Source organism: Sarcophilus harrisii, chromosome 2 (genome assembly GCF_902635505.1).
Source record: "Sarcophilus harrisii chromosome 2, mSarHar1.11, whole genome shotgun sequence".
NCBI lineage: Eukaryota > Metazoa > Chordata > Mammalia > Dasyuromorphia > Dasyuridae > Sarcophilus > Sarcophilus harrisii.
The window spans coordinates 568,302,429-568,327,193 of record NC_045427.1 but is presented as its reverse complement, the minus strand read 5'-3'; the positions used below and the strand labels follow the sequence as shown (position 1 = coordinate 568,327,193).

The window sequence follows — 24,765 nt, the reverse complement described above, 5'->3', positions numbered from 1 at the left end:
TGTTTTCATAAATGGAATTTTTGTTGTTGTTGTTGTTGTTGTTCCTTGATCAGTTAGTGAGTTATGGATGGAGAACTTTTACTTCTTGAAGATTAGCATTTTGCAATTTATGGACTCAGAGTTCCTGGAGGGCCATTAGACTTTAAATAACTTGTCAAAGGGCACAAACCCATAGGTAGCAGAGAAAGAAACGGAAAAATAAGCTTGTGTGATATGCTAGGAAGCTTTCCCCTCTATGTCGTGTGCTTAAAAAAAGAAAAGAAAAGAAAAGATAGAAATATTTTGGACTCTAATCTTGTACTTAGATTTCAAGACTAGAATTTGGTTTTTATTAATGGGTAGAGGTGGGGGCCCCAGAGTGGCTAATTTTATCTTTTGTTCCTGTAGTTATCATTTTAATATGCAGCATGACTGATGCTTGGACCATTCTTCTGGCCACAGAGACGCTGGACCTACCTCCTGGAAAATTTGTCTTCATCATTCTGCAGCAATCAGAGGTCAGTGAATGAATAGTAATTGTGAGTCCTGTTGAGGATGAGTGATATGTGGCCTTCTGACTTTTGCTTTAAGACTGAGATGCTCCTAGATGCCTCTTAAGTAAAGAATTTTTTTTAGGATAAAAGATATTTCCAAATTGAAAGAAAACAAGAAGAAATGAGAGTAACCCGAGGCAGTGGATAACCCCAGGTCCTTCAGAATTCTACATTGTAGAAAAGTAATTTTTTTTTCCATCTAAAACTCACTATGGTGTAAAAATCAAAAGTTATAATCTTTAAATTGTGTCAGTGAAGTAGTCTAGTTGTAGTTGGAGAGTATGTTTTCAAGTGATGTACATGCTTTCTTTCCTTCAAACTAGCTCACTCATATATGAAACATAACATATTGTTTTAATTAAACTATTGCTTTTAATTGAAATTGTCCATAAAGATACATTTGTCATACATTATATTATTTTTCCAGAAGTCTTATTTTCCTACTAGATGTATAGCTAGGTTTTGATAAGTACAAATAACAGCAAATTCCTTAACTGGTTGCATATCTTCAGGTTACTATTAATCAAAGTTGTGTAAACTATGGAATTTGTTTCTAGTCCAATGGATATATGTAGTACAAATTAAGATAATGCATCTGCTTCAGGAGACTCATTTACACCAAGTGAGACTTTAGAGCATATTGTGGCAGAAAGAGCTCTGGACTTGAAGTCAACAGACCTAGGTTCAAATTCTGCATAAATATTGTGTAAATTTGGACAAATAGCTTCCCTACAGTGAACCTCAGTGTTTTCAACTATAACATGGAAATAGGATTTGTATCGAGATCACACTCCTACATATAAATCCCAAGGAAGTCAATGACAGAATGAAAGATTACATACACACCAAAAATATTCATAGCAGCATTTTTTGGCAGTATTGAAGAAATGCAAAGTAGATACTCATCTACTTAGGGAGAGGCTATTTTACTATCTATAATTGTAGTGACAAATGATGAATATGACTTCAGAGAAACATGAGAAGACCCATAAGTAGTAATGCAAAATGAAGAAAACTAAGAAAACAATAGACATGACTGCAAGTATGTAAATCAAAAGAATAACAATGATCACAACAAAAATGAAACTAAGTGTACCTTGATTGTAATGACTAAGGTTGGCCCTGAAAAAAAAATGATGGATTATGGGTATTGCTTGATGCACAAACTGTCAGGCTTGGTTAATATGTTTGTTGCTTGTGCTGAACTGCTGTTTTTGCTTTCTTTTTATTCTTTATTACAAATAATAGCTACAGAGAGTATTTGGATCCCGATTGGCTCAGTGTGAATGTAAATAACAATTATTTCTGTTTTGGCCAGAAACCTTGAAGGTCTTCCTGTCCCAGAGATGCACATACACATAGTCAAATATACGTATATATGTATACATATATATTTGACTATATATATATATATATATATATTACAATTATTATCAAATATATATATACACATATATATTTGAATGTGTGTGTGTGTGTGTGTGTATTTGACTAGGTAAAAGAGGCCATTTTCTGTCTCATTTCTTACCTAGCCTTAATCACTGATTGGTTATAGCCTTAGTCAAAGTAAGACCTGTTAAAGATCTTGACTTAAAAAGGCCAAGGTGTGCCATTGCACCCAGAGCCATCTCTAGTCATCCTGATCTAAATCTTGCCACCTGACCCAGATGGTTCTAGAGAAGAATGTGAGGCTGGTGACTTTGCACAGCCCTGCCCCGTTTAATTCCAATTCACTTGTATGCTATGGCATTACCTCCCTGATATCACGGTTTTCTTCAAGGACAAAGGACAAACAATAATACTGCCAGACTTGGAGAATATGTTCATTTCTTTCGCCGAACTGCTTTTTTCTCCTTTTTATTCATTATTTTGAGGAGTAAGTAGAGGAAGGGGAAAGGTCATATTTGAAAATGAAGATGCCATTAAAAACAAATGATATCAATGAAAATTTTTTTAATAATTAAAAAAAACAAATAAAAAATAATATTTTGGGGCAGCTAGGTGGTGCAATGGATAGATTATCAACCCTGAAGTCAGGAGGACCTGAGTTCAAATCTGGCTCAGACATATTTCCTAGCTGTGTGACCCTGGGCAAGTCAATTAACCCCAATTGCCTCAGCAAAAAAATAAAAATAAAAAAAAGTAATATTTGTAGTACTTAAGCGTTCTTAAATTTTGTTTTTTAATGTATTATGTTTTTTTTTTTTTTTGGCATAGTCTAGTGAAACCTATAGATACCTCAGATTCATGTTTTTAAATGCATAAAATGAAATATGTAAGATTACAAAGGAAACCAATTATATTGAATTATAATTATGTGTGTGTATTCATATTATATATACATATACACACATGTGTATGTATATTTGATGTATGTATCTTTGCCTATATTTTAAGTTTATGGCCTCCAAATTAAGAGCCCTCAACCCTTCTCTCCCCTCTCTCCCTCTTGTTTACATACTTCACAGATCAAATAATATAATAGAAACTGCCATTTTAAGTATAGACTGCTTTAATACACAATGTGAAAAAAAACTAGAATTTATATGATATGGAACAAATTTTTTTAATGTTTTAGGATGATTTTTGGAAAGAAGTGTTGAATCATCAGAAGAATGATCACCTCCTCAAAGCCTTTGACTCCATGTTTCTCATAGCCATCACTTCCTTTGTTGAACATTCCAAAGACTATGATTTCATGAGGGAGGTCTATGAAAAGCTGAAGGAGAAGCCCTTTCTCAGTTCCCTTTCATCTGTGGAGCAGGTCTGATTCAAGACTCACTTATAAGGATATCCATTTTAGGAATAATTCATAAATGCTCCTAGTAAACTTCTTTTCATTTCAAGGATGACATGCTTTTGAATTTGATCTTTTCTTCATACCTTTCCCCCCATCTTCCCTGAATGACATGGAATTAGAGTGGGGCGGAAGGAAGGACATTGGGCTGAAAATCAGACTTGTCTTCTAGTCCCTATTTTCTTACTCACTAAATTTGTGACCTTGGTTAAATTATTTTATCTTTCTGGGCCTTGATTCTCTCTCCTATAAAATATTGGACTAGCTGACCAGTAAGTCCCCTTTAATACCAAATGTTCTAGGATTTCTGTCTTTTGTGATATAAACAAATTTTCAAAAATGTCATGTTAAGATGATGGATACTTCAGAGCAGGGATCATTAGGTGGATTCAAAGCCAATGAAAGACATAATTAGAAGAGGTCAAAAATTAAGCAAGGTAGGACAAGCTAAAGAACACATACTTTCCTACACAGTAAGGCCCTATGTCAATAATATGAGACAGAAAAGTCAGTAGGTTAAACCAATAATCTGTGTACTCTCAAACATACCTGATACTGATCTAGCCAGGGGTTCCTTAGTTGCTTCCTCTTGTGGCAAGAACTCCTGCTAGGATATGGACAGCAATGAGCCCTCAGGTGAGAGTAGGGTAATGGCTATATCTGACCAAGAAAGAGAATGAGAAGACACAGATAATGACAGATCTTAACATCAATACACAAATTATAACATGAAATAGTTTTTAAAAAAAAAAAAGGCTGTCTATACTGATGGGTTAAGAGGCCTGAGGCCTGAGTTTAATTACAGATTCTGTTAGATTCTATGGTCATGTAATTGTGGACAATTTACTTCACATAAGATTATAGGTTTATTGATTGAGAACTCAAAGGATTATAAGAGATCATCAAGTCTAATCTCTTCATTTTAAAGATCAGGAAACAGGACCAGAAAAGATAATTGACTTATTCATCATCATACAATATCTAAGTATCCTAATCTAATCTAATCACCACATTAATTAGAATTCTTCTCAAGGATTCAGTATTAATATCTGTAAAATGAGATTACTCACTTCACCCTGTTTGCCTAGGTTTCCTTATATGTAAAATGAACTGGAGAAGGAAATGGCAAAACAGTTAAGTATCTTTGCCAAGAAAGCCCCAAATGGGATCATGAAGAATTGGACATGACTGAAATGAATGGAGAACAAAAACATTGATGGGATTGGGATTTTAACCTTGGGTCTGTGAACTTGGTCTTTTAAAAAATATTTTGATAACTTTTAATTTGGTTACTTTTCATTATAATATTAGATATTTTATTTCCTATATTTAAAGGCATTATTCTGAGAAGGGATACATATTCAACAGATTACCAAAAGAGTCCATGATATAAAAAAGGTTAAGATTTCCTTGATTAGATAATTTCTAAGAGTTTATTTCAACTGACTGAGTAGTTCCATAAATTTTTTTGCACAGATGTTATATTGTAGATTCGATTGTAGATGAGATTGTGGATACTAAGAACTCCAAAATTTTGCCCTTCATTCAAGGAATTTATAATCTAGGGAAGTAAGACATAAATATAAGAAAACAAACCAAACCAAACTCAAAACAGAGGTGATAAATAGCATGTCAATCCAACAGTAAAAATGTCACAAGGCTATGATTAAGAAGATGGAAAATAGTTCATTGTAGAGTCAAGTCAATGGGATATAGAAAGTTACTTGAGTGAATGACCAGAGCAGAATCTGAGTCAAATGGAGATTTGTAAAGATAGTACTTCTGATGTAGCCAGATGGTGCAGTGGATAGTACGGGCCCTAGAGTCAGGAGGACCTAAGTTTCAATCTGTTCCTAGATAGATGCTTACTGTGTGATGTGGGGCAAGTCATTTAACTCTGATTACCTCCAAGAAAAATGTTACTTGTCTTTTCTTGCTTAAGGTGAGTGCTTATTCTGCTTACCTTCATGATGCAGTCCTGCTTTATGCTTCGGCTGTCAAGACAATGTTAAAGAAAGGAAAGGATTTCCGCGATGGAAGGCAGCTTGTGAACACCATGAAAGATGACAATCTGGCTGAATTCCACGGTAAGTGACTGTCAGTGAATTATCTTTGACCCTCAACTGCTCTGTTCCATGTTATGTTTGAATACTAAGCATTTTTTTTTCAGGTCAATCAGTCTGTCCCATTATGAAGTTAAAAGCACCTACAAAAAACTTTCCCAGCGAAAAAGCAGATCTGTCTTCTGTGTGGCTATACTTGTGTGTCCATACATAAGTGTATGTCTGTCATTAAGCATTGTGTAGTAGCGAGGGACCCAATTTCCAGTCTCAACCTGCTGGATTTGGGTCCTGCCTCTGACATTTATTAACTGTGGGACCATGTCGCTGTTAGTCGATCGTGTCTGACTCTGTGACTGTGGGCCACACGATCCATGTTTTTCTTGGCAAAGGTACTGGAGAGCTTGGGTTTCCTTTTCTCGTGGATTAAGGCAAACAGAGTTTAAGTGCCTTGCCCAGGATCACCCAGTATAATATCTGAGGCTAGTCAAACCCAGGCCTTCATGACTCCATCCACTGAGCTCCACAGTTGCCCTTGGGCACTATAGTGACTTAATCTCCAGGATCCCTACAAATGACAGAAGAGTTATCAAACTGCATTAATGGGTGGAATTTCTAGGTGTTAGTGCTTTTGTGGAGAAGGTGATTTTACTGTAAGGTATTTTAAAGAGCCAGAATATTTCTGTATTAATGTGTTATATGTATCACATATATATACTTGCAGACGAGAGTGTGTGTGTGTGTGTGTGTGTGTGTGTAAAGTTTCTTTTGACCCAGTTATTATTTCATTGGGAGAACCTCCTTATAGCAATGTAAATCAACTCATGGTCACATGCACACAATCCACATCCATGTCTCTCTATATGTATGTGTATGTATATATAATGGAGATGGATGTGTGTACGTATATACATGTACACACATAGATATGACATCAATTTTTTACATGTTGGGTGTGTGTCCTTATGCAATTCACTTAATTTCTCAGTGCTTTAGGCACCTTTATAAGACTATTAATTTTATTTATTATTATTATTATTTTTTTGAGGCAATTGGGGTTAAGTGACTTGCCCAGGGTCATACAGCTAGGAAGTGTTAAGTGTCCGAGATCGGGTCCTCCTGAATTCAGAGTAGTGCTTTATCCACTGAGCCACCTAGCTGCCCCAGGACTATTAATTTTAAAGAAAATGTTGACCTGTTTCAATAGAATTTCTTCATCTGAGATTTCTTTTTATTATTTAAATCATGACCTCCATTCCCCATGTATACACACACAATAAGACATATATATGTGTGTGTGTGTGTGTGTGTGTGTGTGTGTGTATGGGTGTTATAATAATCTAAATCTGAATTTGTAATTTCATTAATATAGGAAACTATATTTGCATAGGTAGGGATTCCTAGTGAATATGTGTAATATTAGAAAAACTATAGAAATTCTGAGCCTTGATTCCTCATCTATAAAATGAGGATAATAAAACTCATCCTTGCTACTTCAAAGGGTTTTTGTGAGAAAATCCATTTTAAAAACTTAAAGTACCAAATAAATGTGACATTTAAAATTATTACTATCTGTCCACACTCTCTCTGAAGTTTTACTCCAATGTTTTATCTTGATGTATAGCTTAATGTGTACTTTTATCACTGTTGCTTAAAGAGAAGTTTAGCTATTTGGAAGACTTATCATCAAGTTGGCCCTGGGGTGATGGATTTTTTAGTTACAAAAATTCAGCAAAATGTTGTGAAGCATCCCAGTTTTGGGGAAGAAAAGTCCTCTACTGACAAAAATACAGATTCCTGATCTCTGTCTTTCTTTTGTCTGTGTCTCTCTATCTCTCTCGGTTTTTCTGTCTCTTTCTAACACCAATACACATGCACACAAACATACACATGGTGTCTTCTGTCTGGAAAGACAAAGCCTGGGAGGAATCATGATTCAAGTGTTTACAAATTATGAAAGGTTTGGATATTGTCTCCTTAAAATTCTTATTATCCTTTGATATTTATGAGGTCTTTCTCCACTCCCAAACATCTGAATGTGATCTTCCTTTTCCATTCATGTGCATATATCTAATCTTAAACCTGATCTTCTATTCAATCCTACTCACTTTAGTTTTCTTTTTCTGAACTTTTTCTAGCTCTATTATGTTAATTGCAATAAATGGTCCTAGGGGCACAATGTGACCCTATAATAGGGCTTGAATAATAATAATGTTTTACATTTGTGATATGTTTTACAAATTTTTTTTTGTTTCTGATCACATTTGATTCTGCTTTTTAATATGACAGTAATCTTTCAAACATAACTTTTTTTCTGCCTTTTTTTTTTGTAGGGTTATAGATCTAAAGATGTAGGGGACCATGGATAATATCTTGTCCAACCTTGTCGTGTTATAGATAAGAAAACTGGAGTCCAAAGAGATCAAGTCACTTGTTTAAGGTCATAAAGATCATAAATAAATGGTAGAACTAGATTGGACCCAGATATTTGCTGAGTTTTTTGCATGTGAGAAACTTTGCTAAAAACTGTGGGGTCTAGAAAGGAGAATAAGACAAGTCTATGACTATCAATAAAATTTTTAGTCTCATGGGGGAGATGATAAATTATATCAATAACTATAATACGTTGTAGAGTATGACAAGAGCAAAAGAGAGAAAGACTTAAGGATCATGACAGTTCTTATTTCCTTTAATTGCTTTTCCCCTCCTTGGATTCAATCGTTAATTATCTTTTGGGGAAAAGAGTTTGAAAAAGAGAGATCATTTCTCGTTTCTGGGTGTCAAGAGGAGGTAGCTTTTAAGCTGGGCTGGGAAGACTAGGTAAGATTTCAGAAAAGTAGAGATGAAGGAAGAGCATTCTAGGTGGTAGTGACAATATGGGCCAAGGCATGGAATCAGGAAAACTTTGGGCAAATATATAGAATGTTGAGAATATCTGACTGTCATTTTAAGAACTAGAGACTTTAACCACTAAGTAAAATGGGGAGTCCCTGAGGAGTTCTGAGCAAGAGAGTGATGTGATCAGAGCTGGGCAATGGGATGACAATAGTATCAGCAGTATAGACTGGAAATGGGGATGTAATATGGCTTTGCTTAATTATGCCTGAGTGACTTTCCCTAGCTTTCTACATACACACACACACACACACACACACACACACACACACACACAAATTCTCAGGGAAGAACTGACCAATCAGTAAAAGAGTCTTCAAGGGGCAGCTTGATCTTCCAGGTTCCTGGGACTGCTGAAATGCCATGTGAGAAGGTATGACAGAGAAATTCTAGAGTCAGGAGAGAAGCCCATCCAGCGTTTTCACTGGAAACCTCAAAACACAGTTCTCTCCCAGGTTTCCTATATATGTGAATAAAAGCTCTGGCACCCATGAAAATAGTCAAAATATACATAGCTACATATACATCTGTATCAGATATATTTTAGCCCCACAGAAAACCTAAATTTTGTCCCTCTGCATCATGACTCAACTCTCTAGTTGCTCCAGTAGTCTTAGTATCATCCTCATTCCTCAGGTGAGATATCTTAGCATTCTTCTGGAGCAAGGCCAGTGGACTGCCTCTCTGTCAAGTTTATTTCTTGTCCAAGGGAGACTGAACGCTTATATTTATATAATTGTTAATTTTAAATTATGTGTTACTTAGTTTTAATAGAAAGCTGTGAATTATGTATCTATTCCTAGGATGAAGGTGAGATTGATTAGAATCTCAGTACTGAACTGAGAATTTTTACCAACTGATACACAGTAAGTCACTTGTGGTTTCCTGACTTTTCTGAGAAATGAAATAAATTATTCTCTTTCTAGTTTTGTGATCTGGTCATTTTCCTAAGAGCCAGGCCCTTTTACTCATATCTGTGAAGACCTGAGCCTAAGCTACATTTTGAGGTTCTCAAAGGAAATTTTGGGTGAGGGCAAAATAAGTCAGATAAATATGCCTGAGGAATAATTGATTTCTAGTAGTATATCAATCCAGAGGGCAAGGTTTGGGATCATATAATGCATAGAGAAACCCAAAATGGGTAGTTTGATTTTTCATCAAGTATGGTGCATTCTTGGGCAAATCTATTTCTTTCCATTTGTTTTACTTTAAGAAATTCTCTCTCTTTTTAGGAATCACTGGACAAATAAGGATAGATGAGTTTGGAAAGAGACAAGTGGATTACTTGGTCCATATCCTAAAGAAAACTGGCATTTCTTCTACTTTCATTCCTTTTCTTCATTACAACAGCCATAGAAAAATACTCAGGTATAAAATGGATTATTTTTGAGATATGAGCCCTCTCTGAATAGAAACTACCCTCCAGGGTAGAAAGAGTTGCTATTCCTTATAGAAGGGATAGATTGAAAACTGACCATTTTATAAATTGGTTTTGGATTATATTGCAAAAGCAACAAAATTACTCTAATTCACATTAAATTGGTTATTGAACTTAAGGCACTCAATATAGATATATCACCTTATTATAGTTGTATATTCATTGAGATTTAATTATTTATTTTGAATAATATGTCTTTGGCCCTTAAAAATACTATATTTTGAGGATGCAGTTCTAAAATGTAAACTATATTTATCCTGGAACTTTTTACTAACTTTTTTTTTTTTGATAGAGAGCATGCTCATCTCATCTTAGATATTTTACATATAAGGAGGACCCTGATTAAATAATTGTTGGATCACATACAGAATTTGACTTTGAAACAGAACTGAATGGATACTGTTCTAATTTTTTATGTTGAGATTAAGTTAAGATTAAGATATGGGCATAAATATCTTAGATTTGTGAGTTTGCCTTGGTAATTAAAAACTTCTTTTTCTATTCCCTTCCCAACTTTCTTCTCTGCTCCCCACTTCACATGGTGTAAGGTATTAAAAGTCTTTAATTCTTTCCTGATTTTTTTTTCCCTCTAGTAATTTAGAGAGTGTACTTTCTTATAGAGGATCCAACTTTGGTAGAAGTTGCCTAATAGGCTTGAAGGCTTAAGAGTAAGGATATTTGGTTTCATATACCATCTCTCATATTAAATCTTTGTGATACTGCACAAGTTACTTTCCTTTTCTACATCCCTGGGTCCTTATCTATAAAATTAGACAGAGTAGATCGGTAATATCAAATTCAAATAGAAATGGGGCCATTAATCCCTACATAAGGATTCCTACAGGCTGGATATTATCCTTGTTTTAAAATGTGATGATTTTATATATTATATATGTGTGCGTGTGTGTCTATCTAACTGTATGTGTATTTATTAATTTTGTTAATATAGTTCTTACTTATGTTTTAATTTGATTATGGCCACAATATAGAATGTTGCCTCTGTATGTAGCCCACAGTAGGGTGTTTGATACCTCTGGACTAAATGATCTTTAGGTTTCCTCAGAACTCGTAATCTAATGTTGATACCAAGGGAGAGAATGACACCAGCATAACATGATTTCTGCATTCTAGTGAGAAATTCAGGAAGGGAGAAAGCATTATGTGTTACCTCATAGCATGGTTTTGCCATTATTAAAGTACTGAAGTCAATCCCTATGTATGATGATTTCAATATTTATAATCTGGTCTAATGGGTTTCTATTGTACATGCATTGTTCCTGTTGATTGTGTGTATATTGACAAGAGGATGTATTATATATTTCTAGGGAAGCTATTTTATTGTTACTTTAAAAAAAAAAAACTGTGCTATCTCATTAAATATCTTTTTAAAAAATATTACAAATACCCTAGAATAGATAAAACAAAAATGTCACCTTTGGACCAAATTAGAATTTTTAATTTTGTATCCATGAACTTTTAGTAAATTATTTTAAAAAACCATATTACAGTAGAACTGATTTCTTTTGTAATCATACAATTTCTATTTATTTTATATATTTAAACACGTTATTTTGAGAGGGGATTGGTAGATTTTTATAGATTGACAAATGGACCCATGATCAAAAAAAGTTAATAATCCCTGCTCTAAATGTAGATGATTGGTTTAATTAGCAATAATTTGTGAAATTTATGAATTACTTTGTGACCTAAGTGAACCCTTCATCCAAACTTCTTTGTTTGTGTTAAGGGCTCTATTTTCTTCTCAGTTTCATAACTTTGGGAAGGTTTTTGTTTCCTCCTTTCTATTGACTTTTTATTATCAGTCACTTGTCAAGTCTTACTGATTTTATTACTCTCCCACAATATTTGTCTTATTACTCTTTCCCTTCTCTATACTCTCATTACCTTTCCCCTAAGCTGTTATAATCAACCTTGGCTTCCTCGCTCTGCCCTTTCCAATCTATCCACCATGCATCAATAACAAAAAATTCTTTCTAAAGAATTCATCCATACCACATACCTCTGTCCCTCTAGCCCCCAACCTGCAATTGTCCCTTTTTCTTTTTCTTTTTCTTCTCTCCTCTCCTTTTTTTTTCTCTCCTCTCCTCTCCTCTTCTCTCCTCTTCTCTCCACTCCTCTCCTTTCCTTTTCTTTCCTTTCCTTTAGAGCATTGTTCTTTGCCCACAGTAGCACTTTGATAAGTATTTATTTAATTAAATGAATGCAAGAATTTGAAGGTTTACTTGGCAGCTTCCTTAGGTGATGCCCCGCCTGAGGAACTAAGATTTATTCAGAGATCCTAGGAAATGGTTCACATATCAAGATGGCGGTTCATTTAATTCTGTTGTCTCCAAGGAATGAAAAATCTGAGTAGACACTGATACTCTCCTCTGGGTTTACCTACTAGCCCCACAGGAGACTTCTCCAATGGCAGCTGGCCCCATGGATCTCTTCCCAAAGATAAACCAGCTTGTGGCTTTTCTAATGAACACTGTCAAACTACATTTGCAAGTAAGTATTTTTGTTTTGTGAGAAGGAAGAATATAATTCTGAGGGAAGGGAAACTTAAAAGGACAGGCAAATATTAATCTCAGTTCAGTCTAAAGGCAGGGGGGACTTCTAGTAGAGATTTTGGTGTACAAAATCCTATGTCAAGGAGACAGTTTTTGGAATATGGAGAAGGGAGGGCCTATTTTAACTAATTATTTTTGCCAACTAAATGCTAAGCTCAGTTGTTAAAGGAGTATAGATACTAATTCTACCCTCCAAATTTCAGCACTTTGGTGTACCTCAACTCAGTTATAACCCTAGTAAAAGAACACATACCTTCTGAGTTTGATGTGATCAGGAGACTTCATCTTGGTTTAATCATTTTTTTTTTTGAAGAAGCTTAATCTCAGATAGCTGAAGCCCAGGAGTGAACTCTTGTTCCCTCATCCTGAAAGAGAGCATTGCACTTATTTTGAAAATTAATTCTCTTCAGAAAAAGTTTTGCTTTTTATTCTACTTCTTTCATCTTATTTGACAGAAGTTAAAAGTACACCTAGTAACTGGAAGAAATCATATCAAACCAGGAATCTCAGATGCATAATGCTGAAAATTTTCTGGATATTAGCATTTTTTTTCACAGAATTTTAGCATCTGCCTGATTTTAAAGCAAGAGATCATTAGATTTGTGTAAATACAATGATTTGAACATAGCTAACCATATATTTATTTGAAGTAGATTTGTAATCTTTAGGGTGTGACAAGTTTTAACAAGGTCCCTCTTCTTAATCCTTTCCCAAGTAGCTCCTCAATTGAGCTTAAAATTTTTGGAATGAAGAAAATAAATCATTTTGTCATTTGAGCTTATATATATATATATACATATATATATATATATGTATATATATGCAACTATATCTAGATAAAACACACTGACTTTGATATTTGGAAAATCACTTGATACCTTTGACCTTTTTCTTCATCTTTCAAATGTAAAAAAAACAAAACCAAATCAAACCCTTGTACTATTGACTACATACAAAATGTATTGTTAATGTAAATATTAGTTAATATTACTAATCATACATAATTCACACAAAGATACAAGCTTAATCTTTATTGAGAACAGGTTTGGGTATGAAGGAAGATAAGGACATGAGTGCAATGAAGAGGGAACTTGGAAAAAATAAAAACAAGGTACACTAAAGATTATTGTTTCCTATTTCACAATCTTTACCTGGATCTTTTTCTAAATAAGAATTAAATTTTCAAGGTTCTTAAAGAGTTGGAAACCTAACTGATCACTAATATCTGTTGTAATTTGGTGAAATATCCTTTGCAGACTGTTAAACATATGTTTTCTTAGAAATGGGTTAGTCTTCCTTGCATGATAGTGAACTCTTTGTTACTGGAGGTGTTGAAGAAGTGAAATAGCTACCTCTAAGGGAATGTAGTTGAAAGAAGACCTGTAGTAGGGTAGGAGTGGGAATAAAATAATCTCTGAGGTCCCTTTCAATTCCAGTAATCTACCTGATAAGTAACAAATTATTTCTCATTATTCCCAGTGCTTAGTACTGTACCTGGCACAAAGTAGGCACCTAATAAATATTTATTTCTTGACCTATTATTTATATCCCTATATATGAATATGCTATTGTGTAGGTGTGCATAATTAGCTATGGCATTTTATATTTCAGAGTCATTGGGTGTCTTCTTCCTCCAGGTATCACCATGATCATTGTGATGACTCTCACCATCCTGATAACAGTCTTTGGAGTTGCCAGCATTGTATTTTTTTTAAAGATGCAGAAAAATAACCTATTAGTACCCCATAATAGTGCTTGGTGGAAAATCAACTATGAAGACATCATCATTTTGCCCCTTAACAAGGTACAAGCAGCCATGTGGGTAATCGTGATGCTTGTTAATACACTCTAAGGTATTGGATTAGCTCCAAGGCATCCATTGAATTTTCCCATTTTTAAATAAGACCTACATTAAGAACCCCATTAAATCCTCATGGTACCCAGTTTTATACCCCAGGCCATATGCTCTAAGAAAGTAAACTGTTCTCAGGCTATGTCTAATCATTTGTTTGCTTTTTCAGGATCATAACTACTCTCTGGCCACTTGAACCACTAACCATTATTCATTAAATAACAACTATGATGCAATAAAATTGACTGGAAAGGGTATTTTATAAGGAAAAAGGCCAAGTTTGCACAGAGATATTAATATTCAGTCATAAAAATACATGTTAGAGGAGATTTGATAGCAGTTTATGAAAAAGAACTAGCCTCCTTTTATTTATATTACATCTCTTAGTGCTTAGTATAATGAAAAATATTATGCTGGACCTTGTGCACATGTTCAGTAAATATTTATTGAGCTAAATTGAATGAAGTTCAATGTGAACTAGTAATATGATTGATATGAGACCCAGCTCAGTCTCTTGGTACAACTGTAGCATCTTGTTACAAGAGGTGATACTTTGCATTTCAAATACCTTATTTGAGCATTGTGTTTAGATCTGACTGACACATTTTGACAAATTGAGGGAAAGTTTAAAGGACAGTGACCAGGATGGTCAAAGGAAATTATATCTTCTAAGGAAATATTTGAAGAAACTAGAGGCATTTAATCTGCAGTAGAGAAGAAATGACTGGATTAATTCAGTTGGAGAATTGTCATGTGGAACCAGACTTGCTCCCTATGGTTGAGGATGGGGAAGGTACTGCCAAAAAATATCAACAGATTAGGTTACAAATTATCTAGAACTTTACCTCAGGACACCAAAGGCATCAGTGAAAGATTGAGGTTCATCTCTCTGGTGTTGTCCCCATGACTTTCCTCATGGGTCACTATTGTGTATTTCCCAATGTACTCACAATGGTGTTGCTCATCTGGGGCCCCAACTAAACTCTAATGGATTGGTTTTTGCCTTTTCCCAGCATAACTGCACTTGCCAATTCAATTATCCCTCTGTGTTGCCACATTTTGCCTATGCCCATTGATTTTCCTCCCCAAACCAATAATTTCCATAGTTCTGTCAAGGAGCAAAAGCTCATAGAAACGGGTTTCAGCTTAACTTAAGGAAAATCTTTTCTAACAATTAGAATGATTTAAAATTACTTCCCTCAGTTACTACAAATTTCTAGTAACTGGGAGGGGAGACTTCTTGGCAGTGGGCAGGAGACTGGGGTAGATGATTTATGCTGGTTTCTTCCAACTCTGAGATTTTGTGATTTTAAAAGAATTACATATGATCAAAGGATAAGTAAAGTAAAGTAGACTGTCTACTATTAGCCCAACCATGTGCTAGGTGCTAAAATTGGAACAAAAATGCATCAGAGTTCAGTACACATAGCGAACATATAACATGTTTTATATATGTATGTATAAATGTATTTATGTGTGTATGTAGAAATATCTATCTGTATATATGTCGCTTAAATACACATGGGAGTCCCTAAGACTTCCTTCCCTCCTTTCTTTTTTCTTTCTTTCTTCTTCTTCTTCTTCTTCTTATTGGGTCTTTGTGCTTGATATACAGGAAATGTTTAATGGAGTCTTATTAGTTGATTTATTTAAACTTGACATCATCTGTCACACCTATAGTTCAGGGAAGAGCTTTTCCTGGCTCCAATAGAGCCAGGGCTCTTAGCCACTTTGCAAAATCATTTTACCACCCTGAATGCTTCTTTGCAGGAATCACAGAGGGGCACACCTATGTCTAGAGGAACTGGAAGCTGTGGTTCAGGCATGATGACTTCAAGCAATCTGAGCTCAGACTTCCAGGACAAACAGGAAGAAGAAGTGTTTTATACTACTGTGGGCCTTTACCAGGTACAGATTTGATGAATTTGGTTCTGAGCTCATGTTTCTGATTCCATTCACTTTTAGCATTTGTATTTTGTCATATTGGAAAGGTATTCTGAATTATACAAAGCATTACATGAGCTACATGCCCCACCTTCTCCAGCAGGTATTATTACCTCCATTTTATAGATGTAGTTCAAGGGGAAGAAAATGAGTGTTGCAAATATTTTAACAAAAGGAAGTGTAATTGTTATTGAAGCATTTTGAGAATATAACTTCCACTTTGATGGACTGTATGCTTAACTATTGTTCTCAAATCTTTAGAGGGATCTAGTCTGCTGCTAAGAGCTGTAGTTACCATGTCTTCAGAAGTTCAGGCCAAAATTATATATAGAAATCTATCTATCTGCCTTTCTTTCTTTCTATCTTTCTATTTATATTTCTCCTCAAATTAAGAAGTTAGAAAGTATAATATATGCAGAAGAAAAAGAGGGAATTAGCAGACATACATTTTCATATGGAAATTGTCTCAAAACAAGTGTGGGAAGCCAGCATTTTCTTATAGAAGAGGATTTAATTTTTTTCCAGGTTATTAGAACTTCCATATATTCATAGCAGTTTAGATACTCTTCATCAAACAAGTCATTTGTGAAGAGAATCCTTTCCATCTAGTTTTCATAGAGTCATATTACTGCTTGTAAAGTGTCACCCCTCTGCCTTCAAGTGTTGAATTCATTTATTTACCAACCATTTATAAATTCTACTTTCCACTTTATACATGCCTCTGTCTCAGTCCCTCTCTCTCTCATATACAAATATACCCATATACACATATCTAACAAATTTGTATATGTATATGTCTGGGAGTATATATTATCTCACATGATTTTAAAATTATCTTCATTTTATAGACTGGGAATCTAAAGTTCAGATAAATTAAATTATTTTCTAAGGTCATGTGGCTAGTAAATCTGATGCTCTTTTCACTATACATCCTATTTTCTATATTCTTTTGTAACCCCTCAGAGTGCCCAGAAGATAGTAGACATTTGATAAATATCTCTTGGTTTCCCGATGAAGAAGTTTTAAGGCTCAGAGTCAGTGGATGGTATCAAAATGTTCTGGTTTGAGCAGTGAAGCTGATGGTGATTTTTAGCTAATTTTTTTTTTGTTGTTGTTGTTGAAAGAGAGGGGGCAGATCTGTGCAATCCACTACTTTACTGCACTTTTGCTATTCTTATTCTACTCTGTCTCATATTCCTGGCTTAAAGCAAAAACAAAAACAAAACCAACCAACAAAAAACCTTTCTCTCTCTAATTCCAGGGCAATCATGTTGCCATTAGATATATTGAAAATGAAAAGGAATCTTTCTTTAGGAAGCCATCCATTCTGCAAGAAATACAGCTGGTAAGATTTGACCTTATGGTTTTGATACCAATTAACCAATAATGATTTATTAAATGCCTACTATGTGCCAGGAAAAACTTGGAACATTGCTATTCCTTTAGAAGGAGCCACTGCTCATAGGATAATAGAAAGCTCAAGTTGGAAAGGACTTAGAAATTTCGTCCAGTCCTCTATCATTTTTTACATTGATATGTCAAGAATTCAGGATTTTTATAAGTTGAAGCCTAGGGTAAGTGAGATAACTTACCTACAATGTCTAAGATTGAAAGTAGAACTAGGCCTCCTGCCTCCAAATTCAAAACTTTCCCCCCTCTAAATTGCATTCATTCAATACCTTCTTCTCTGCCCTTGCATTGCTCACTCCTTTCCTTAGTCAAAATTGCCTCCATGTACTATTCTCATTTAACTGGATTTGGAATTATTGTGACCCTGGCTCATAGAATAGCCTATAAATAGGGAAAAAAGAAACCTTCTTTAGTTATTGGTGGATGCCTCTAGTCCATTAATTGTTCTGTCCCTATATGCACAACTATAACTAATATTGGGACATGGGCTTTGCTCTGTGTCCACAGTACTTTAGTTTCTCTTGTGGCTCAGAAACAATTGAATCTAGCATTTAAGTAGCATGATGTGGTCCAGTTAATAACAGTGAAAATAATCAGTTAAAATAGGAAACTATTAGATGGCAAGTTTTCTTTGCCCAGTAGTAGAACCCCAGGTGAACTTCTCCAAAGCCTATCTCTCCCCTGATCCTACCCCTGCCCCCTTTCCTCCTCCCCCAGGGCATCTCTGACTCTTTTGCATGGATTAATGAACTGGCATCTCTTCCCCTGCCTAGATGATTTTTCCCCTTGAGTATTTAATTTGATGGTGCATTTTGTGCTATTTGTTTCAAGGAGGATTTGTCATGGAAGCCAAAATTGCTAGTTACAATTCCATTATTGAATCTCTAGTTTCTGACCTTCAATTTTAGATCCTTTTGCCTTAAAAACTATGTTTAAGGTTTCTTTCTGGTTTCCTGCTGCATGATTGGGTACTTTTTTGATTACTATGAATTCTAAAGATTCTCTTCCTTCTCTCCCACTTTCTTTTCCTCCATCTTTTTTTCCTCTTCCCTTTCTTCCTTCCCCTCCTCCCTTTTCTCTTTTCCTTTTTCCTTTCCTCCTTCTTTCTAATTCCAGTTGTCCCCTCTTTATCTCGTCTATTGAACATATCAGGATTTCCCTTGTTCGTCATCTTGCCTCTATACAAAAGGTTGCCAAACTTTTCTTGTTCATGACAGTACAAATTTTTGCTGCAAGGAAAAGGAGCACACTAGGAGACTCATGAGTGTTAAGTTCCATATAATTCAAGGAAGACCCTCCCCCCCCCACATATAATTATAAATCTAAGTTCCATATAATTTCTAACACATCTAGAAGAAATCCATACCAATACTTTCTTCATAGTGTCCCTATGTGCTTGGTAGGAAAAGAAAAATGACTTTCATACTCATATAGTTAGTCAATCTCAGGTCACACTATTAATAGATATCAAAATAAAATTTTGTTCTTTGAAATGGTCTTTTATAATTACTGACTTTACACATAGGTGCTAATCTTCAAAAGCATTGTCAAATACAATAACTGAAATATTATAGGAAGTCAAACATTATAGGTTCTTTTCACTTATAATTTACATATATTATAATTATATCTATTAATAAAAACAAAAGTCACTGAAAGAGATGAGAGGGGCAAAGGACAACTTAGAAAAGCCTTCAGAGGCTTTGAAGTCCATCCTCCTGCCTCTGGGCTATATGGTTTCTGGTTAAATAACAAGCAAATGGGTAGTTATTTCTCTTTGGGGGAAGAGGTTTTTCACATTCTCATGCTAAGTAATACTAGAAAAAGCACCAGACTTGGAGAAGTGGGACCTGATAGCTAATTTTGCTGAGTAATCACAGGCAAGTCACTCAATCTTTCTTAGGGTCATTTCTTCATCTGTTTTTGTTGTTCAGTTGTTTTCAGTCACATCTGACTCTCTGTAACCTCATCTGGGGTTTTCTTGGCAGAGATACTGAAGTGGTTTGCTATTTCTTTCTTCAGCTCATTTTGCAGATGAGAAGGAAACTGAGGTAAACAGGTTTAAGTGATTTGCCAGGGTCACACCATATAGCTAAGAAGTGTCTGAGACCAGATTTGAACTGAGGAAGACGTCTTCCTGACTTCAGGCATGGCACCCTATCCACTGTGCTACCTATTTGCCCAATCTATAAAATGGGAATAGTAAAATTTCTATTACCACCTCATGCTTATTGTGAGGAAAGTAAATGAGTTGTTTAGTTAATTAATCAATCAATTAATTAGTTAGTTTTATTACTATTTTATTTTCTGTACACATTATAGCCTCACCTGGTACTACCATTTCTTTGCTTTTAGATGTGTGAGTTGAAGCATGAAAATATAGTTCCCTTCTTTGGTATTTGCAGTGAGCCCCCCAATATCTGTCTTATCATTCAGTACTGCAGGAAAGGAAGCTTGAAGGTAAGATAATTATGATTCTTTAATAGGGATTAATTGTTTCTAGCAAGGAAGTTTCTCAGGGTAGCCAGATCATTTTAGGGTTCTCTCTCTGTCTCTGTCTTTCTGTCTCTGTCTCTTTCTGTCTCTGTCTCTCAGTCTCTCTGTCTTTCTCCCTTCCTCCCTTTCTCCTTCCTTCCCTCCCTCCCTCCCTCCCCCCTCTCTGTCTCTGTCTTTCTGTCTCTCTGTCTCTCTCTCTCTGTGTCTCTGTCTCTGTCTTTCTGTCTCTGTCTCTCTCTGTCTCTGTCTCTCTCTTTCTCTCTCCCCCCTTCCCTTTTTTTTCCTCTCCTTTATGTGGTACTATATTATTTATTAAGTACTTTCTTCACAATGATCCTGTGTGTTTGGTAGGGTATACATATTCTTATTATCATTTTATAGAAAAGGAAAATGACTTTCATACTCATATAGTTATCCAATCTCAGGTCACGCCACTAATAGATATCAAAATAAAATTTTGTAACTCCAAATGCAGTACTTTTTTGCTCTATATTACAATGATTCTATTAAAAATAAAACATCTTAAAGAGCCAGATTCTGCTTTTTCTGACCCAAATTTTATGTACATATATAGATGTATATATCTATGCATCTGTATAAGTACATTACATATGGATATTCATGTACCTAAATGGACAAAGAGATCCATGTTGTAGATATGTCTTAGAATATAAGAATTTTCATTTTGTTTCCAGACTGAGTCACAGTAGGATGTGTTATTGAATAATTGTGTTTTTCAGGACGTTCTAAGAAATTCTGACATTGAATTGGATTGGATATTCAAGCTATCTTTTGCATATGACATAGTCAATGTGAGTATCAGGTAGATCTTTTTTTTAACAAAGGAGGTAAAGAATAATTATGCCCTAATTCATTCCACACATATAAACACATTTTATAAATTTCTTCAGCCTTGGCTAAACACTGACAGAATGAGTACTATGTTGTATAATAAACTAACTCTAAACATGTGTATTGGCTTGCAATGCAGAATTTAAATGTATGAAATGAAATTTAATTATAATGAAGGTAACTTAGGACAACCACAAGAATGAATGGTTCCAAGACCCATCGCACTGTTGGCTCTTTGTAATTTCATCCAATTGCCTAACTGCATTGAAATCCATTATAAACTATTGAAGAGATACCCACTGGGAAACTTAATGTTGCCTTTTTGTTTGATTGGTAGGCTCCAATTCAAATCACACCGTTCACATATCTTGGTCCCCTTTCCTGATATACCAAATCTTATTGAGTATCTTGGAAACTTTATCTACTATGACTTCACCAAAGTCACTCAGGTTCTTTGTTTATAAATTCATAGATTGTTAGAGCTGGAAGCGACTTTGGTAATTACCTAATTTAACTTTGTCATTTTAGAGATGGAAAAAAAAAGAGCCAGAGATGGGAATGTTCTCCTGGCTGAAATATTCTCAAAAAATCTATTACACTGTTCAAAATAGGAAATATTTTCTAGTAGTTTCTTCCCTTACATCTGCTACTTCCAACCCAAGAGATTATTTCTTGAATGGTGAAAGGTTGCACCATCTCAGAGTCATGGAATCTGAGAGCTAGACTAAATACTGCTCAGGGGAATGGACTCTCCCCAATGAAGCCCTCTTTAAAGGCAGCTGCACAGTAGATAGAGCACTGGGCCTGGAGTTAGGAAGAACAAATATAGTCTCAAACACAATGGCTATGTGACCCTAGAGAAACCTTTTAACTTCTTTTTGCCTCAGTTTCCTCAACTATAAAATGGAAATAATACTAGTATCTACCTCCCAGGGTTATTGCGAGAATCAAATTTAGTAATATTTTTTAAGTGCTTGCACAGAGACTGGTACATAGTAGGTGCAATAGCAATGCTTATTCCCTTCCCTCTTCTCTTCAAGGACTGCAATGATATTTCCAGTTTCTTTTATATTTCTTTAATTGCCTTATACAGTGCTTTCATTAATAGTTAATTGAAAAGAAAGAGAGCTTAAAGAAAAATTAGTTGAACACCTTACTTTTTAGGTGAGGAAACAGAGCAAGAGAAGCCACGTGGCTGCCCTGGATGATCTTTCTTCTCAGATAAAATATAAACCTCTTAGCCCAACATTCAAGGGGGAGTCTTACTCTCTCCCCTTGACCTTTCCCTCCTTATTTCATATTATGCTCTTTCATGGACTTTACAAATTTACAAATTGGTTTCTTTCCTATTTCCCAAATTCTATTTTTCTACCTTCTGTCCCCATTTACTCCTACCTCATGTCATCTCTTAGGGTCCTTTTCCTCCTTCAAGTCTCAGCTCTGGTGCCATTTCCTCCAAAAAGCCTTCCTGATCTTTCCAATTACCACTGCTTGCTCCCCTCTCAAATTACTTTGTATTGTACTTTTTATTACTTTTCTCAGTTCATCCCTCCAGTATAATGTGAGCTCCTTATGGGCAGGGCTCTCTTCTTTTCTTTATACCCTCAACATCTAACACTATGTCTTCATCATAATTAATGTTTGTTGAAGAAGTGACTTGCCTAAAATCACAATTCTGGTAGTAGAGCAAAGATCTGCATGCAAGTCTCCTGATTTCTTTTCCATCTTTCCATCCATATGATGCTCACTAAAAACAGTGCCTCAGGGAGGTAGTTCATGAAGAAGAAAGAGATGGCTTCCCCAACTGGTACTAAAAAAAGACCTAAAATTCACAATAGTGTAATCATATTCCTTCCTCCTAGACCACTACAGCTTTTTCTCCTTCATTCTACATACTCTGTATTCTGTTTTATTCTGATATCTTTTCTCCTCAGAGGCTGTCCTAAATATCATTTATCTTTAATTTCTCCTAAAATAATTGTTGGAGGAGATATCCGATATAATATAGTTTGCCAGGGCTCCGAACACCACAAGGGTGCACTTGAACATAGAAGTACAACTCATATTAAATATCTGCAATGTCATAGTTCTCTGCAAGGACATAATGGATGAAATAATCATTGAATGTTCCATGAATATATGACCTCCTCCCACCAAGACATATAAAAGATTGCTCCTTGAAAGACACGATCACTCAGGGTATATCATTTTATATACATCATCTTCTTGAAAGAGTGAAAAAGAGCTTGAAATCAGCGTAAGACTGGGGTTGAAGGACCTGGGTCCAATGCAATGTTCTTGGACAAATCACTTCCATCTCTGGGCATTTTTGTTCATTTTTCAAATGGAGTAGTTGGATGAGACAATCTTTAATGTCCCCCTTTGACACTGAATGGCTTTAAGTTTTAGATCTGGCTTTGTACCAATTGAGTTATTAACAGCATCAAATTAAGGAAAAAAAAAAAAAAAACAGAATAGAAGCAGTTACCCATGGTGAAAGTAGACAGGTGACAGAGACAGTTTGTTCTCACAGGTCATTTTGGGAAAAAAAAAAAAAAAACATCAGAATATCAGTGGGTTTTGACAGCACTTTGGAATCCATGCTATGTAAGCACCCAATAAAATCAGAGCTTCTTTTTGTCTTTTGAGCAAGGACAGAAAGGAAGAACTGAACAAAGCTCACAACCTGAGAGGGAAACAGGCAAGCTTTTCATGATGTGACTATTTGGGCACATCCAAATGTTTTGATCAAGAACCATGTTCCTCAGACTTCTTGCTCATTTTTATCTTGTTCCTCTTGATCATTTTTTAGTCCTCATTCAGAAAAACCAATATGTTCCTTTAGCCTTTGCTTGCTTTCTGAAAACTGAAGAAAGAAAATAAAAGCCTTCAACCTGCCAAATAAATGTTGCTTTTCCCATTTAGCAAGTTAATGTCATTATCTTCTAAGAAGAGTTTTTTTCATTCTCATATTCATTGTTTTGTTCAGGAGTTCCTCCCATTCAAAATACCAAGAAAATCACAGAATTTTAGAATTGAAGGGACTTTCTTTGAGGAACATAGCAGTGTCCAGTACATAGTAGGTGCTTAATAACTGCTTGTAACCGAATGAGTGATCCAGTTGTCTGGTCTACGCCATATCCTCCAAAGAATCTCTACTAAAATACATTTGACCAGAGACCCTTCAGGCTTTGAAGACTATCAGTGAGGATGAGCCCATTCTTTGAGGTAGCCCATTCCATTTTTTGGGAGGGGGGGGGAATATAATTATAATCATTAATTTTTTTTTCCTTTTTGACCTTAAACCTAAATTCACTTCTTTTCAAATTCCATTTACTTAGTAGTTCTGCCGTAGGGTCCTAGATTTCAAAATAGATGGATTATAGGAGTCTCTTATCCAACCTCCTCATTTGACATAAAAAGAAACCGAATACTTGGGAGACTGATTTGGCCATGACACAGCTGGGATTCAAATCCAGATCTGGAGCCAAATCCAGCGCTCTTTGCACTATACAATACTGCCCTCTGGGGCCAGACAGAAAAAGTGTAATCTAATTTCTCTTCCAGGCTATGCCTTTTCAAGAACAGTACTGGAAGATAGCTAGCATTTCCTTTCCTTTTGGCCTTTTCCAGGCTACATGAATATACTGGGTTCCTTTAATCAGTTCTCGTAAATATGAATGTGGGGTCTTTCAGTTTCCTGGTTGCTACCATTGGATGATGTCTGACTTGTATCAGAACCAAACATAACATTTCAGATGTAGAGACTAAGTAAGATAATCAATTCCTTGCATCTATAAACTACACATTTCTTAATGAAACCCAAGTATCTTTTTTTCACTATTATTGATTCATATCGCATTTTCAGTTTCCAACTAAACTATTGTTCAGACATATCTTTTTCATCTCTTACCT

At 35.2% G+C, this 24,765-nt stretch overlaps 2 protein-coding genes across 5 annotated transcripts in view; one reads left to right on the top strand and one right to left on the bottom strand.

Moving 5' to 3' along the window:
* LOC105749254 (guanylate cyclase 2G-like) overlaps positions 1-24,765 on the top strand; it is a 64,852-nt gene that overhangs the window by 5,786 nt on the left and 34,301 nt on the right. Inside the window, exons 3-12 of the mRNA XM_031949358.1 lie at positions 388-497; positions 3,112-3,297; positions 5,273-5,417; positions 9,518-9,653; positions 12,131-12,234; positions 13,934-14,118; positions 15,919-16,056; positions 17,354-17,437; positions 19,858-19,962; positions 20,739-20,810. Of these exons, the coding sequence (XP_031805218.1) occupies positions 388-497; positions 3,112-3,297; positions 5,273-5,417; positions 9,518-9,653; positions 12,131-12,234; positions 13,934-14,118; positions 15,919-16,056; positions 17,354-17,437; positions 19,858-19,962; positions 20,739-20,810 (1,265 nt within the window). The remainder of the gene's footprint in view (positions 1-387; positions 498-3,111; positions 3,298-5,272; positions 5,418-9,517; positions 9,654-12,130; positions 12,235-13,933; positions 14,119-15,918; positions 16,057-17,353; positions 17,438-19,857; positions 19,963-20,738; positions 20,811-24,765) is intronic.
* ACSL5 (acyl-CoA synthetase long chain family member 5) overlaps positions 1-24,765 on the bottom strand; it is a 101,825-nt gene that overhangs the window by 74,445 nt on the left and 2,615 nt on the right. For all 4 annotated transcript variants that reach the window (XM_031955847.1, XM_031955854.1, XM_031955848.1 and 1 more), the window contains exons 2-3: positions 12,550-12,661; positions 3,880-3,990 (exon numbers count right to left, since the gene is read on the bottom strand). The gene's annotated coding sequence lies outside the window, so the exon portion shown is untranslated. The remainder of the gene's footprint in view (positions 1-3,879; positions 3,991-12,549; positions 12,662-24,765) is intronic.